This window comes from Sceloporus occidentalis, unplaced genomic scaffold, assembly GCF_023333645.1.
Source record: "Sceloporus occidentalis isolate IW3139 unplaced genomic scaffold, rSceOcc1.0.p SCAF_7, whole genome shotgun sequence".
In the NCBI taxonomy this organism is placed as follows: domain Eukaryota; kingdom Metazoa; phylum Chordata; class Lepidosauria; order Squamata; family Phrynosomatidae; genus Sceloporus; species Sceloporus occidentalis.
The window spans coordinates 59,574,748-59,592,747 of NW_028316987.1; the positions used below are offsets into that span (position 1 = coordinate 59,574,748).

An 18,000-nucleotide genomic window follows, 5' to 3' on the forward strand; every position below is an offset into this window, starting at 1 on the left:
ATTAGTAGATGCATACAGGCACACAGGGTACACCCATATGTTTTTACTTGAGTGGAACTATTTTCATCAGGAAAATAGTGTTTGAGGAAGTGGATAAATAATCCTCTTACCACACAGTGGTTTCAATCTGGTTCCTACCTCTGTAACTCCTTTCTACAAAAACCTGAGAGAGATGTGCATGCATCACCATGGAAACATGTAGTCTGACCATAAACTGAGCATCTGCTCAGCAACAGAACTGCTGCTCACTGAGACTGAGAATTTACCCATGAAACTTTCTTATCCTGCATTTCCATCTAGTCTCTCTTACCCCAAATTCTCCAAGTCTTTTGTTGCAGAGATACTGCTTTACAGTGGACTGGACTACATTCGAATGTTAAAGGCAAGCTAACTTCCACATTAAGCAGGGAAGTGCATCCCATTTCTGATAATTATCTAGATATAATGTTAATTTTTTTACAACTGACAAGTTTCAATGAAAACTGGCGGACAAGTTTTTTCTCCAGGAAGAAAGCATCAAGGCAAATTCATATCACTAACAGGGTGATATGAATTTGGGCAGGGTAGTGACATATAGTTTACAAGAATCGCTTAGGAGATTCAAACGAATTCAAACTAGCAATATGGCAAATGAAAGGTTGGTTACGTTGTGGCACTTCATACATCCTGTAACATTCCTCTTTGTGTGGTGGAAAAATAGGCATACCTAACTTCCACTGAGATGGCCTCATAAACAATGTGGGCACTCCACATAAACTGTGGATCAAGAAAGGATGGTAAATAATGACTGTGCAATACCACAGCTGGACATTACTACTGACCACTTACTTTGAATTTATTGCCAAAAAGGTTCAAGGGTGGGTTCAAGGGTGGCCAACACTGCCAATAGTAAAACAAACAAACAAACAAACATTCCTATTCAAATAAAACAGTGTATATATAAACCGGTTTTAGCCTTATTTCGTTCCCACTCACCATTTTGGGGCTGTCAATCAAAGCAACGTCATCAAAATGTCACTTTTAAATTTTGCGGTTTTTTTATAAAAGAGCCAATGAGGAGGCACTTAAAGTGCGGCGGGAAAGGGAAGGAGGATTAGATGTGAGGAAAGGGAGAATAGCCTTCCTTCTCAAACAAAGAGCAGGCTTGCATTTTTTTTCCCTTCTGTCTCCTGGGGGGAGGACAGGACAGAAGGTTTCGGGTTACTCCTCTGCTCTGCGAGGCTGTGTGTGTTTAGGAGGGAAAGGAGGGGTAGCTTTGCCCACAGCTGGGAGCCTGCGCTTGCAGGGTGAATTCTGAAGACAGATTTTTTTCCATCCTTTTTCCTCCCTCTCTGGTCTCTCCCTTCGAAGGAAGGGGAGTCCTGCAATTATCCGTGGGGAAGGATGGTTGAGGGGAGAGAGAAACTGCCTCCCCAAAGCACTTCTGCTTCGCTGCTGCCTTTGAAAAAAGACCCCAGAGAGGCTGGCGGAGGCTGCTTGCTTAGGGAAAGCTCCTTCCAGAGGAACTATGATGGGTTTTGCAGGACGGATCCCCGCTTCATGGCTCTATAGACAGCCCAGGGAGGGAGCACTCTTCCCCTCCATTACAAATGGTGTTCATTGATACACACACACACACACACACAAACACACACACACACAGGGTTTCCTTATCTCCCCCGAGATTGCTGTGCAGCAACCCTCTCCTTGAGTGGCACGGATGCTGAAGAGATTAAGCGCCTGTAAACCATTAAAATAAAATAAAAATTAAAAAAATCCTTATCTCTTATTGAAAGACCGCAGCAGAAAAAAGGGGTGAGGGAAGCAAAGATGGCGATGGCCACGACGGATGGGGACAGAAAGGGCAACTCCCCCAAGCCGGCCCATCGCGCTCCGCTCCTCCCATCCAGCTAACCCGATTTCAGAGGCTGATCGTTCCCATAGATTCCTATCCCGAATCAAGGAAAAAATAGAAGGTTCAACCCTTCTATTTTTTTAACGCGGGTTATACGCCTTTAACGCGGTTTATAAAAAGAACCTAGATATGAATCGATTTCAAATGGGGATGCATGCGGGGTGATCTAGAACCGTTCTAGGTTTAAATCGGGTTCAAATGGGCACGCTACTTTCTGAATTCGCTTCGTAACCCGCGTTATACCCCAGTGGAAACGGCCCCTCAGTGTACAACGTAAAACTATTTCCAGCTTTGCTAACATAGCACTCGTTGTCTGTTTCTTAATTATCATGCAACCTGTGAGATTTGGGTGAGAAAGAAGGCAGCTAGCTGAATTTAATAATCTTAAAAACTGAGGATTAACTACTGTTTCTTCACTGCAGTGTTTACAGGGGCAGTACTATATGGAATTAGAAACCATCAATGCACCTAGTGAAGCCGACATTTATAACCTCTCCCATCCCAAATGCATACACTTTCATCTTATGAATGTGACCTATAAATGAACTTTGCATTATTTCAATAGGAACTAGATGCCCCCCTCCTCCGCCATTTGTATTATATCCTATCTAGCAGATCAAGAATTCTAGAGAACTCAAGAACGTGCACATTACAATGTGAGTTTGGGTCAGACTGGTATTAGAATATGATGGATTTTAGAGTCATTCCTACGGCCAGCACAGTGACCTTTGCTCGTGTGTGTGTGTGTGTGTGTGTGTGTAAAAGTGCATGTGTGCACTACAACAAAATGTTTTTTCATAATGTTTTTTTTAAATGAGAGGGCAATAACTTTCACCTATGTAGCAAAGACCAGATGAAGTTTAATCATTTGTTGAACTCTTTCTGCATTTGGGATAAAGTGTCCTATAAAAATAACAAGCATTATAATGATATTTCATCGGCATCTCATTCAATCAATATACAAACAGAATAGTAAATTGAGGAAATCTGGGTATCCATTTTTATGTTAGAAGTAAAACTATCAAAATGCATTGCATGCAATAGCCTCACATTAATGTTTACAAGACACACAATGTTAGAAAAATTGCTTTTGTGGTGTCTTTTTTGATAAAGGTAAAACAGTCAGACAAACTTTAGAGAAATAAATTACAAGGACAACTAAGATTGCTTGATTTAGTGTGAATATGTCCCAAGTTTTTTTTAATGCCACATAACCATGACATGTGAAACAATAGTATGGATTATTCTATTGTATGCACACATAAATGTTGGAGGAATACACACACACCTCCCTCTCCCTTCTCTCTCTCTCTCTCTCTCTCTCTCTCTCTCTATATATATATATATATATATATATTTCATTTAAAGAAACCTTACCATTTTCTACCTTCTTGTAAATGTCTTGAAAAGTTGGATAGTAGCTGCTCATCTTTGCTTTTAGGACTCTAACCATCTGCTGAATAACAGGGCTCTTCAGCTGGAATCAAAAAGCAAACATGGTCTTCAAATAAATTATTTAAACTCTGATTTTACCACAAAATAGGGCAGGTGGTATTTCAATAAAGGATCTTTGGAAGGCCCAAACCAACAAGGTTTCTTAAATAGATGAACAAAAATTTGAGAATTACGGTCAAAGTCAAAAAAATCAGGCCAAACATACGACAACTGTCCCACTTTTCTTTAAAAAATGAAGAAGGATGAACAGGAATTGTTTCTAAAAGAACTTTAGCTCTTGATTTTATAAATACACCTAGTTTCTAGCATAAAGAATTATGAAAGTATACTGTGTCCTCTTTTTGATATAAACATCCAATGCCCCTTTAAGGCATGGATATCTGTGGTGGCCTTGCTACAGGTATTGATGCCCTAGTAAGATCAAGACCAGTATAATGTATTGTACCTGTACCTCCCCTAGAAAAAATGCTCAAAAACCAGTTGATTCAAAATAAAGTTAAAATGCACTAGGCCCCTTGGAACATATGACACAATTTTAAACAGTCATTATTGTCCTGTTTGTTGACAGGCACAGTTGAAGGCCTACAGGGCTTACAACTGAGTTATCTGACATATCTCCTCTTCCCATATGCAAACATCCATTCTTTAAAGCAGGGGTAGGCAACCTGCGGCCCGCGGGCCAGATGCGGCCCGGCGAGGCCTTGGTACTGGCCCCAGCCCAGTCCTGCCACCGATTGCCGCCAGGGCCTTTGGCATCTCGCGCGAGGGGCATGGTGAGGCAATTGTCTATAGAAGCCTCAGAAACATGCATTTATCTTAACATTTTTTTTGAATCAGCAAATTTTTTTGCGTGTCCTCCATTTTTTATTTAAAAAGTGCCCTCCATTTGAAAATTTTGCCCTACATTTGTCCCGGTTTATTTATTTATTTAATTTTCAAAAATTATTTATTTATTTATTTTTTGGCTTCGGCCCCCCAGTTGTCTGAGGGACAGCAACCCGGCCCCCGGCTCAAAAGGGTTGCCTACCCCTGCTTTAAAGTACCAAAACCCACCTCGGTCGACCCCCACTCTCAGTGGTGGCTCTTCAATTATAGAATGCTATCCCTAGGTATCCACTTTTTTAACCACTAGATACAAGGTGAAACAAATATATTCTCCTGTGCTTTTAGTCCTCTGAATCCCAATCTTGTCCAGGAGGTAACATGGCTAGTGTGTGTGTGTGTGTGGGGGGGGGGGGCGTTGTCCTCAGGTGGAAGGAAGGAAGAATAAGACATTTTCCTTGAATCAATATCAATAAGATAAGTTAAACTTATCTTAAGATGTAAGTCACTGCTTTGAAACTTCTCAGTTCTTTGAGCAGAAAGGACAGCATAAAGCAGCACTAGAAGTCAATATAACATGTCCTGTTCCACTACATCATGTCAGTACTTAGCTGCTATGACTGCTGCAGAATGGGGGAAGTCTGCAATCTTCCAGATGCTCTGCAACTGTAACTCCCAGCAGCTGTAGCCAGCACAACCAATAGTAAGGAATGCTGGGGGTTCCAGTCCAACACGATTAGAAAAAACACAAAATTCTCACACTTGCCCTAAACAATACATCATAGCAAAATCATTAACTTCATCTCAGAACAAATCAAACAAACTTTGTTTTTATTAGGGCCAGAACAGCCAGCCAGGAAGGGGTAGCTTGAAGCTGCCCTCACCAATAAAGGGTTGGGGCCACAGCAAACACACACTGTGGCCCCAATCCACCCTGAACTCAGCCCAAATAGGAATGGGAAAGATCTGCTCCTATTTGGGATGGGAAAGGGCCACATTTTCTGGCTCCACCGCAGCCCCAAGGCAGTTTCAATATGCTCCGGTGGCATGTGGCATGTAAACGCTGCGCTGCTGGAGCATCATGAAGCCACCCATATCTGGGCAGCCAACAGGCTTCCAGGCAGCTTCAGAGCATACGGTGTGTAAACATTGCACTCCCAAGACACCTGGAAGTGGGATTTAATGGGCCATCTGTTTTGGCCCTTGGTTACATTTATATGCTACCTTCCCTTCATTAAGCTCAAGGTAACATACATGGCTTTCTTTAATCCTTACAACCATTTGAGGTACAGCAGACTGAGAGTACCTGATTGGACCAAAGCTATTCAAGGAGCACGAAGAGGTTTCTTTCTGTTTCTGCTTACTGAAGCCTTCACATCATAAGCTTAATACATAATACTTCCAACTTAAAAGGCAGGAAAGATTCTCTTGAAATAAATGTTCTGGCTGCATGCTGAGCACAGCATTTTAGGAGAGTGAAAGTTATTTGGCCTATAGTGTACAGAGAGAGCAAGAAAGATTTCACCTCATGACAAAGAATATTTGAAAAATGTAAGACATTTGCCAGTGTCTGAAAATGTCTTTTACCCTAAGCTAGAGTTGTGTTCTTTTACCCTAAAACTAAATTGTGTGGAGAAGAATCAGAAAGCATAAGAACAGTACAACAGGAGTCAAAATGGATCCTATTATCTGTATACAGGTTGAGGCTCCCTTATCTGGAATTCAGAAATCCAAAATACTCCAAAATCCAAAACTTTTTTTCATGGGTCTCTGAGATATTGACACCTCTGCTTTCTGATGGTTCAATGTACACAAACTTTATTTCATGCAAAAAATTATTTTAAATATTATGCATAAAATTACAGCCATGTGTATTAAGCATATATGTAATATAAATGAATTTTGTGTTTACATTTGAACCCAATCTCCAAGATCTGTCTTTAAGTATATGCAAATATTTCAAAATCCATTAAAAGATCCAAAGTCCAAAACATTTCTGGTCTGAAGTATTTCAGTTAAGGTAGACTCAAGCTGCAATGTTTTCAGTAACCAGAGGCCTACTTGCCCATAGTTACTTCACCACTTTCCCTTAACATTTTAGTTTGCTTGGCAATATCTCCCTTTTCCTCTAAGCTAATAGCAAAAGATAGTATCTTTGGCAGACAGTCATGTTGTTACAGTGCAAAATCCTTACCTGATCAAATATGCTCAAGAGGTTATCCTTTCTTTCCTTCCAAAAATCGAGTTCAGTCTGAGGAACTGGATGCAAGCCTTGAAGAAGAGACTGAGCTGATTTCCCCCCCAAAATGTCTTGTATTTGGTGTGACCACTTGATAACCATTGATTCTATTGCATGCAGTACTGACCTTGAATGAGAATCCTGCCTGTAGGTTAGGAAGAAAAATGTCAGGGTGCTAACTTCTGAAATACAATGTACAACGACACTGAATTAAAAAGTTTATATCCTGTCCTGCTTTGCATTGATCTGACAATTGAAAGCATTTGTTTCATTATATTTATTTTATGTAACAACCAATTCTCACACACAAACTGCTACAGAGGTCTGTCCCTGGGTTTTCCACTCCACCACATAAATCTGATGAAGTAGTTCCTGATGCCTCTACACACTTTTTCTCCCTCGCTTTTTTTTGGTCTGCTTGTCCAGTGGGACTCCCATATCAGTAAATCAGTGAATCCCTTGCAGGTTTTAAAGAAACTTTCTAAGATCCTGAACTCTATTCCTAAATAGATCCAGCACATTGAACAGTTGCTTTAAAGTAAGCCAAAACGTGGAATAGGTTCAATGCCTTATAAACTGAGGAGCCACCAGTCCCCCCAATGTATAGATCTACTTTTTAACTTTTTTTAAAAAAGTCTACTGCTTCTGTCTAGATTCACACTTATTAAATGTATATCCAATTTTATTTAGTTCTTTCGTTATATTCCTAGTGCCACTGATTTAAGAATGACAAATTATATACAGTAGGCCCTTCACATTTGCTGAAGTTAGGGATGCTGGACCTCTGTAAAAGTGGGGAAAATGCCAATAAAAAGAATTGGTGTTTTTGTATCTGAAAGAACACATCTCTAAGAATCTATAGGTCCTACAGCACACATCTGTGGTAAACATGTGCCAGAGGTTAACCACAGAAATATGCTGAAGAACCTAGTAATGCCTAGAGTTGTGTTCATTGTAGGAATCTCTAGGTCCTCCAGAGCAACATCTGGTAGATGTTGGTCACAGGATTGGAATGGAGCACCTAGAGATTCCTAGAGAGATCATATTAATCATATTCATGAACAGTCAAATTCACAAATGTCAAAGTCGCAAATGTGGATGGTCAGCTGTACTTTCTGCACCTGCATCTTAGCTAAATTCATCCTGTACAAGTGATTTTCAAAGTTTAATCAATAGAGAATTATTTTGAGCCCCCAAAAAGCATGCTTCAGTTTGGCAAACTAAACTGTAAACCTTGGGTTTCGAAGGAGCCCTGGTGGCGCCAGTACTGCAGCCACTCACTCACAAACCACAAGGTTGTCAGTTCAATCCCAGCCAGGGGCTCAGGATCAACTCAGCCTTGCATCTTTCTGAGGTTACTAAAATGAGTACCCAGCTTGTGGGGGGTAAATAGCTTACAGCTGTAAACTGTTTAGTGTGGTATGAAGTGGTATATAAATAAAGCTGTGATTGCTATTGCTAAATGTTAAATGTACATATAAATTTACATTATTTTTGTGTAAGTCTGGAGATGTTAAAAGGCTAACTGTGAAGTATAATTAGTGTCATTCTACCAATGGAAAGGGAGGTCTATTTGTGGGACAAAACCTGTGCCTCTCTTCACAGTATGCTCACTGATAAGGCATTTTCCATTGAACTGCTGGGGGGATCACTTCTTGTACTACAACCCTACTAATCATGCCAGCTTGGGGAACTCAATTCCAGGAGTTCTTTCACATTAAACAGTTAAATGCTATATTCCATTTTAAGTGCCATGGCAACGTTCTGTGGAATCCTGGGGCTTGCAGTTTGGTATGACATTGGGGAGCTCTAGCTAATAATTCTAATTTTCCCTCCCTAAACTGCAAATCCTAGAACTCCACAGGATGGAACCTGTATCACAGAACTATAATTATGTAGTATGATAGAATTGCAGGAGTATATTTGATACACCTCCAGCTCTACATCTTCCTCCCTAATGAAAACTGCTGATCCCACCATTATTCTGCTGTAGCTGTAGATATGGTTTAGGGAGGGAAAATTATAATTATCTGAAAGCCTGAATCTCTTCATCTGAACCTGCCTGAGTCTTATGATCTTCAGGGGAGGTCTTTTGGAAGCTGCATTTGAGATAAGGAAGGCTAAGCCTGTATGTGCTTTGAGTTACTTAAAATTAATGTTTTAATAAAATTGATTCTTTTGCTTTTTCACGTTTGTACTATGTATTGTTTTAGCTATTTTGCTTTAATTTATATTTAAGCCACTCTGGATGCCATATTGAAGGAACTATAGATTAAACAAACAAACAAACAAACAAATAATGCATCTGAACTGGAAGGCTATGGATGTGACAGATGCTTTGCCACAGAATTTACCTGTCCCCAAGACAAGATTGCTCTGCTTGTCCAGTGACTCAGGATCTACTACACTTCTCAGATTGACAAATGACTTCCATACCTCAAATTCATTGCTACTTTTAGGGATGCACCACAGCATTTTCATTCTGATGCAACCAACATGAAGTATGCATCCTTTTTGGTGTATATCACACACAAACTCACACTACTTACTTTTTTTCATTACACATCTCATGTAACTCTATATCTGTTGCAACTGCTGGGATGGGAAGGAGAGTTCTTCCTGCCATTATTCCACCCATGATGTAGGTTTTGTTTCTCATTATTTCTACATGCCGCTCCATGTCTTGGGAAATAAACTGTGGCCAGGATTCATTACTTGTCTTTCTGGAAAGAACGGGCAATATAACCTGGAAACAAAAATGAGAGGTGGAGGAAGGAAAGAACACATATAAACTAGTTAAACTGAAAGGCTTTCTGACATGTTCAGTTTCTCAGCAACAGGTTGTTCTTTAATTTTTTTGCAGGCCTACCAAACTCATTCTTGAACAATATTGTTCTTATTAGCCACATACATTATTTTCTCCTGCTCAGTGCTTAATTTTGCTGAAGAAAGACTGGAATTCAGTAAAGCACATGTGTTTTACAATAAAACCCTATATATTTTTTCTTGGAAGCAAGCAAGAAAATATTTAGAACTGCAGCATAAATTTGTGGCAAAAGATCTATATACAGTTGGATACAGTGTTTCGTTAGGGCTTTGCTATATTGCAGCATGTATAAAGGAGCAATCTGTGATAATATAAACTGATTAGCATTGGGAATCCAGTGGCTTCAATGTATATGTGGAGGTTGCAAAACCCACCATCCTGTTATCTTCTGACATCATCATTCACATTTATATTCCAACTTTCCTCCCTGTTTTCTCCTCACAACAACTCTGTGAGGCAAATCAAGCTGACAGTGTGTGTGGCTGGTTGAAGTTCACTAGCTGAATGCCATGGCCCAGTGGAGAATGTGTGTGTGTAAGTCACCTTTAAGTAGACTTATGGCAACCCCTCGAATTTCATAGTGTTTCTATATCCAAGGAATAGTCAGATGTGGTTTTTCCAGATCCTTCCTCTAAACTAAAGTCGACAACACCTAGTCTTTGTTGGTGGTCTACCACCCAAGTACTAACCAAAGCTGACCCTGCTTAACTTCCAAAATCAGATGGTATCTGGGGCCTTTAGGGGATTTAGGTACCCAGTGGAGAATAGAACCAGGATATTACAGAACAATGCTTTTAAGATATTAATGGCAATTTTGATTCTCTCCAGACACTTGCAGCACAACTTCCATTAGTCCTAGCTAGCATAGACAAGGTGTGGAATACAAGGAGCTCCAACATTATCTGATGGGCCTCATGATTCCTACCTCTGTTCTAGGGCTTCCAGTTGGTTATGACCCTTTGTTGGGTGGAACCTTAATGAATGGATTAGGCCATTAGGGGACAACTGCCCAATGCGGAGAAGAGGCTATCTGGTGATACAGGAGACAGCTGAAACTTACTCCCTGGGGATAAGAAGTTCAGAGTAGTTCTGCATTGATCCATTGCCTGCTCTTTGTGCTCAGTAAACTCTAATTTCTGTGGCAAACCATCCATGGAGGAATAGAGGGGATTCAAGAACAAAGCATAGCCACATTTGAGCTGCTCTTTTTGGGTGGCTAAAGGGATGCCACCAACTTCTAATATCTAATATCATCTAACCCTAAAGAGCAAGCCAGTGGACTGGGACCTTCAACCAAGGTAAAACATTTTCTTCTTCTGAAATTTGGATTAGATTAGCATGTTTTACCTCTACACCTACAAATTACTCCTCATGCAAAAACTTGGAGGCTTCTTGAAAAATCCATTGTCCTCTGCCTACAAGAGGACTGTGGCCTCACAGGAATGGACACATATTGGATTGCAAGCGAAGAGTCCAGTTGATATGCAAACAGACTTTAAATTTGCTTGATGATGTAAAACTCCCAGTTCTCACATGGCCAGAAGGCAAAGGAGTCAGCCTGCAAAATTTACTCTCATCATACCATCTTAATTAACGACAAAAACAACAAAATGCAGGTATCTTACTAACATCTCCAGTTTTTCTCCTGTTTGGTTTGTAATATCTTGCCTGATGAAGATGCCAGTGGAACTTTGAAAGCTTGCAACAAGTATATTGTGCATTTCAGTTGCCCAATAAAGGTATCACTGTTTGGTGGATGTTTATTTGAATTTGCTAATTCGCCAACACAGCTACCCCTGCATACTAACTGATATTAGATAACCTTGAGATGCTGATGAACAACTATTCCCATTATACTCATTCTAACAGACTGGCCAGTGCTGAAAGGTAATGGAGTCTGAACACACTTGGAGTAGAGATTTGAATCTTGGTCTCCCACACTCCCAATCCAATGCTCAAACCACCACACCAAGCTGGCTCTCTAGTGCAGGAGTTCAAATAGTAAACAACTGAGAGTTTTCCTCTTTGGAGAACATTCTAGGAAATGTCAGCATTTTTCACAAGAATAATGACACAACCTCAATAATAAATTCTCATAGGAAAAAGATATAAATATGTAAATGTATAAGAAGAGTATATTATTATTATTATAAACCAAATATTTCATAAGGCACTGATTAAGAAATAGCTAACATTTCTGTTCTGAGGCCTTTTTATTATTTTGTTTTCTTAATTCCAGTGCAACATGAAGACGTCCGATTGTTTTTCAATGCTGATTAATCAGAAGCATGTTTACCAATGCACCAACTTTAAATTAAATATTTGACCAGGCACTTCTGTTGTGAAAGTCTCTGTTGATCTCTGTGCAATAAATTAGTAATGTAAACAGTGATAGTAGCACTATAAATATGATTTGCAAGCACTACATTCCAGAAGCTTGTTTGTTGCCATTCATTGCCCATAGTGATAATGTTAGTTAAATACAAACATATTTTTCAGAAGGAATGCTAAACCAAACACATCTGCTTTTACAAAAGAAAATGTATTCTAAAATAAGTGTGAGATTGAGATATAAGGCAGTTGTGATAAATGTGAGCTAACAAGCAGAAATCTTTCAGTGTACATTTGGGGCCATGAGTGATGCAACACTATTTGGACAACTAAAAACTCGGCAATATTTTGTGCTATGATACTGACTGATTAACAACTCTGCTGGAAAGAAAGGAGATTTAACTCTTTGGACCCTGCTGCAGTTTTAATCAGGAACAGATCATTCCCTCACTCCATTATTTGCATTGAAAAATTTTTTTTTATTAGTATGGATGGGAACTTTCCTTCCAATGCAAACAGTAGGCATGAAGGCAAAGGGAAAGTCCTTAACCTTCCCTCAGGCCATTTTCAACATTTTCCACATGATCTCAAAACATATTCTATGTTATGGAGCGGGTAATCTGTAATTTCCCAGATGTTATTGGATTCAGACTCCCATCAGCCCCAACTACCCTGGCCGAGAATAAAGGATGATGGATCAACATGTGAAAATTCATCATTTTGACTTTTGAAAATTCACAGATTATCTGACTCCACCATAATGGTATTGTTACTGCATACCATTGTACCTGGCAACCTTTGCATTTTTTGTTCTTTGTTTCTGTTTTGGTTTTTTTGGTCTCCTTATTCCTAATGATATCATTTCTTTATTTATGGCAGAAGTTGGCAACATGCAACTTGCAATCCACAGTCAGCACTTAAACCTATTTTCCCCCCAGCTCTTCGGGCTCAATACCAAAACAGTCACCACCACTTAACCTGCAACTGCTATGCCTTGTCACTTCATGCAGAAAGTGTGGGACAATCTCGCCATAATATATGTCTAAGTGCTCTGAAAAAGATGAAATTTCTAACGTGGTAGCAACATCCCTAAAAGAAATTCTGCAGCAGGAAGCATAAATTAATTGCTTAATGAAATGTACAGTTGACCCCCCCCCCCCCTTATCCATGGATTTTTAAATTTATTTTCAAGCATCCATGGCTTGAAAATATTCAGAAAAAGCAGAAATTCCAAATAGCAAACCTTGATCTTCCCTTTTATATTAGGAATACCATTTTGTTATGCCTTTGGATTGAATGGGACTTGAGCATCCACAGATTTTGTTATCCACTGGTGGTCCTGGAACCAATCCCCAGTGGATAGCAAGGGCATACTGTAGATAGCATTTGGTGTTTCAGATCTGTGTCCTAGGACTTATGCCCGAAAAACCTACACTGGCGCTGTACAGACCGGAGCTTTGCGCCGGCCTGCACATGTACTAGGGTTGCCTCGGGGCATCCTTTCCAGACACCCCGCAACTCTAGTACGTTGCCGCGGCATGGTAATGGCAGCACCCTTTCTACATGGGCGCTGCCATTATGTTGTCACGGCTGCGCCACTTCCAAACATGACGTCCTGGCACTGCTGAAGGGCATTTCTGGCGCCCTTTCAGCGGTGCTGGAAAGAGCTCCATTTTGGAGCTCCTTATACTGTTTGTGTTGCTGGCACAGCCTTTACACGGCTGCGCCAGCGACACAAAGGAGAAAGGGGCTGAGCAGTCCCTTTCTCCCTTTCCCCGCTGCAGTCGGAGTGTCCTTGGGGCATGAAGCCCCAAGGACACCCCTTTCCAGGCTGCGGGGAAGCAGCCTTTTGCTGCTTCCCTGCGTCCTGGAAAAGCAGCCTCAGGGCTGCCGCTGTGGCAGCTGAGGCCCCTATCCGTTGGGGAAAGGGGCGGTCTGTACACCACCAGTTATTCTTGTTCCCTCAGCAGTCTGCAGTCTTTCAGCTTTCTGCAGTCTTTGAAGTACTTTTAGGATAATTTTCTTTCTTATTATGAACCCAATTCCTACCAGCTCTATTCCTGAAAAAAATATTTAAAAATAGCTGCCCACAAATTCAGTGACAATCTTACTCCTGTATTTACAAGCAATTCAAATGATTTTGTTCCCCATGAGGGCAGTGAAGCTGAGCTGGACCCTTCCATTGTCCTTGCCTGTAGGGGCAGTGGTGAGTTTTGTGCTTATCACTTACAGCTGGTACAAACAGTTGACCACTAGCACATCTTTGAGTTTTCTTTACATGCTCTTAAAATGGGATACAGGAAGCTCAGAGACTCTCATCTCCCTGCTTAAACTCATTAATTTTTATTCCTGCAGAATATAATAGCAAATCTGATGGATGTGTGCCAATACATGTTTCAGACTCCAGGTTGGATCCAGATTTATGTACATGGAAATAAGCCAGTAAGAGTGAATTTCCCACCCCCTTAGAATGGTTAAGAGAGAAATGCTAAATGGAGAAGCAGCCAGCTATTCTGATTCACTCCAACTGAGGTGATAGGATGGAATGTTAACCAAAATTAATGTTGTGTTAGCTTATTCTTCAAGAAAGTTCCTGAAAATAGACTTTGGTTAAAACCACTTATTGATGTAGAACATGTATGGTCTAAAACTCAGTTTATATGAGAGAAACACATGAATCAAAAGTACCTCTTCTAAGGCAACCATTAGATGTTCCATGGGTGTTTCAGATAATTCTCCAAATTTTAGAGTTTCCTTGAAGTCCTCTGTTGGAATGTAGTCTGTGGTCTTCATAATACAAACAACTTTACATTTCATACCACTGGGTATCTAAATCAGAAACACAGAAGCTATAATTTGTGGAAGAAATAATGGTGAAAACATAAGGCCATCCATAATTATAAGCAAGTCAATAACTTGCAGTAGCAATCCTATATTTATTTGATAAAATTGTTATAGATGCTTAATATACTGTAAAGGTAAAGTAGCTTCCTATATTTATTTGATAAAATTGTTATACAGGTTGAATATAAAAGTAAATTATGGGCTTGCACAAACAGCCCTGAAGGGGTGGTCTCTTTTTCTCATCGCAAAGAATCTTTTGACCATCACCTTTCCCTTTCAAAGAGTGATAGGAAAGAACCAGTACATGGTCTAAATCTTGTATTAGTCTTGGCTAGGGCAGACCCATTGACTCCACTGGATTTATCAATGTGCTAACTCACCATTCAACCGTTAACTGAATGCATCTGTTCTGGTTTGGACTAACCAGCAGTGAGTCTCCTATTTGCGTTCTTATACCACAAGTCAACAATCTCACTGAGCATAAATGCAAAGCCAGGATGACTTGACATAACAGCAGCAAGTAAACAGTTTGTAATAAACCACAGCTTCTTACGTTAGCAACTTTTCAAAGGCAGACAGAATACAGTGTCGTGCCAGTAATATGAATCTTTCTGAAATGCATTTTTTGAGCAAAATAATTATAATGTAAAGCATAAAATAGATTAGCATTTTTTATTACTGCACTACAGATGTGCCTTGTGTAAGTAAAATGTTCCAGCTGACAGATGGAATGTGTGCCCACCTTACTTGCATTTGTGGCAGTGATAAATGAAGCTGGTGCTTTTAAGATTTGTTGCCAGCTACAGTGCTCAGGCTTTGGAGATTATCACAGGGAGGGCAAGGACAAGAGTAAAGCGCAATGCTCCTGCCCTTATGGCGTGCATGTGTGAAGATTATCAGACAACGTCACACTGATCCCATCATTAATCCTGTTAATGAAGTTGAACTGTCCCATCATTTACCTCCATTTTGCATTAACTGATTATCCAAAAGTGATGGGACAATGCCACTTCACTGACTGGGTAATGATGGGATAAACACCATGCATTTGATAATCTTTGCCCGATCATGCAATAACGACGGGACCATGGTGCTTTACTTCTGTCCTTCTCCTGTGATTACCTCCGTCTGATAATTTCTTTTGTGTGGATTACAAGAGAAAACCAACAACAATTTAAAACAAAACCAAGACAGATTATTTGGGCATTTGCACAGATCCCCTGTGGAAAAGCTTCCACTGTTTAAGGCCACTTAAAGGATTACAGCACAGAATCAAGGAGGATGTGGAAGACTGAGATGTATTACAAAGAAAGTAACCATAAACATTTACAATCAAGTGGATATATCTGATTTGACTAGAGGTCCAAGAATCAACTCTATGAATCAGTGATAACTACGCAAAGTGAGATCCAAAACAGACTGCAGAAATAATCCAGACTGAAATTGCTTTAACTGTCCTGGCTCAAAGCTACAGAATTCTGGGAACTATAGTTTTGGGAGACAGCCTTCTCTGTCAGAGATCTCTGGTGCCACAATCAACTACAATTCCCAGGATTCCCTAGCACTGAGCCAGGGCAGTTAAAACGGTCTCAAACAGGATTATTTCTACAGTGTGTTTTGGAGCTTTCTCTCAAGAAAATAAGGAAAGTAATAAGGAACCTTTTTAGTGGCAAGCCACATAAAGGAAGCATTCACTTTCTTTCTTCATAATACCACCTGTACTGTATATGTATGAAAACCAATCCACAAATGGAAACAGCTGACAGGAGGAAAAGACATTTTTGTGACGGAGGCAGGTGGAATTTAAAATAAAAAAGGTAGCAGCCACCAAAACTGTGACAAAGCAGGGACCATTGTGGGTGTTACCTTTGCACAGCCCATTTCTCCCCAAAGAAGAAAGAAGGGTGCACCCGCACTGTAGAAATAATGTAGCTTGACACTACTTCCAACCCACAGAATCCTGAGATTGGTAGTTTCGTGAGGCACCATTTCTGAAATTGTTGTGTTTAGGTGCAAAACAATAAATATGCAGCTAAGATATTAACAAAAAGAAATGGGATGTATAAAATAATAATAATGTACAGGGATCTTGTAGCACCTTTGAGACTAAACTGAAAGGAAGAAGTTGGCAGCCTGCTTTCCTAGACTTCAGTGTCAGATGCACTTGGATATAATGATGATGATGATGATAATAATAATAATAATAATAATAATCTACAGGGATCTTGTAGCACTTTTCAGACTAGATGAAAGAAAGAGGTTGGCAGCCTGAGCTTTCCTAGACTTCAGTCTACTTGTTCAGATGCAGTTGGATATAATGATAATAATAATAATACAGAGTAATCTTGTAGCCCCTTTGAAAGTCACTGAAAGAAAGAAGTTGGCAGCATGAGCTTTTGTAAAGTTTAGTCTACTTCAGTCTCCTTCCTAAGATGCAGCTGGATATGATGATGATGATGATGATGAAGATGATGATGATGATGTAGAGGGATCTTATAGCCTCTTTGAGACTCACTGAAAGAAAGAAAACAGCAGCAGGAGCTTTCCTAGACAAAGTTTGGAGAGAGATCTTGCAGCCCCTTTGAGACTCACTGCAAGAACGAAGACTTCAGTCCCTTCTTTCCTCAGATGCCTTTGGATTCTTTCTGCGGTGCGTTAACAAAACTCCCCCCAACGCCGCCGGTCCCAGGGATCTGAGCCGCCTGGGCTCCCTCTTGGGGGAAAGGCGGCATACAAAAGAATATATATATATATACACTGTAACTCTCGTCTAACCCCAAGGTGCTTATTACCTTGGCCTGGGCTTCCAAGCCTCTCCCCGGAGGGAGGTAGACAGCCAGGGAAGGCGGGGGGCTGCCCTCCAGAAAGGCCCTGAGGAGCTCCTGGGCGCTTTCTTCTTCGAGGAAGGAGCTCCATTTGCCTTCCTTCAGCCTCAGCAGCTGCTCCAGCCGGAGGCCCAGGAACTGGACCCTCTGGTCCTCGGCGAAGCTCTCCTCCTCGGGCCCGGACTCCTCGTCCTCCTCCGCCTCCATCCCTGGCTGGAGACTTCTCAGGGAGAGGAGCCTTCTCTCCTCTTTGTGTGGCGCCCCTGGGAAGCTCCCCTGGCCCTCCGGAGCCCCTCGCAGCCCGGCAGCCCCTCTCCAAGCACCACTTTGTGTGAGTCTCCACTCCAGGGCCAGTCACTGCAGCGTCCTCCGGTTGCCCTGGGGACCAGCTCCAGCCCTGGGCCGCCGCCTCCTCCTCCCAAGAGCAGCCCGCCCTTTTTGGAAAGCCAGGAGGCAGCCAGGGGCCCAGGGCTCCAGGGCCAGGGGCTGCTTCAGGAGAAGGAAAGGACCCACCGTTTCTTTAAAAAATTCACATTCCAAATTTTAAAATTTTATTTCTTTTTACCATAGAATCGTCGAGTTGGAAGAGAGCCCAAGGGCCCCCAGTCCAAGACTCCTGCCATGCAGGAACTCTCCATCAAAGCATCCCCAATCCAGCCTCTGCTTAAAGACCTCCAAGGAAGGAGACTCCACTACACTCTGAGGAAGGAGTTTGTTCCACTGTCCAACAGCCCTCAGGAAGTTGCTCCTAATGTTGAGCTGG

At 41.1% G+C, this 18,000-nt stretch overlaps 1 protein-coding gene across 1 annotated transcript in view; it reads right to left on the minus strand.

The window, feature by feature from the left end:
• DNAH11 (dynein axonemal heavy chain 11) overlaps positions 1-17,444 on the minus strand; it is a 176,720-nt gene extending 159,276 nt beyond the window's left edge. Inside the window, exons 1-5 of the mRNA XM_089533095.1 lie at positions 17,205-17,444; positions 14,257-14,397; positions 8,960-9,156; positions 6,366-6,555; positions 3,272-3,371 (exon numbers count right to left, since the gene is read on the minus strand). Coding sequence (XP_089389221.1) covers positions 3,272-3,371; positions 6,366-6,555; positions 8,960-9,156; positions 14,257-14,397; positions 17,205-17,444 — 868 coding nt within the window. The remainder of the gene's footprint in view (positions 1-3,271; positions 3,372-6,365; positions 6,556-8,959; positions 9,157-14,256; positions 14,398-17,204) is intronic.
• Between the last annotated feature and the right edge of the window lie 556 nt (positions 17,445-18,000).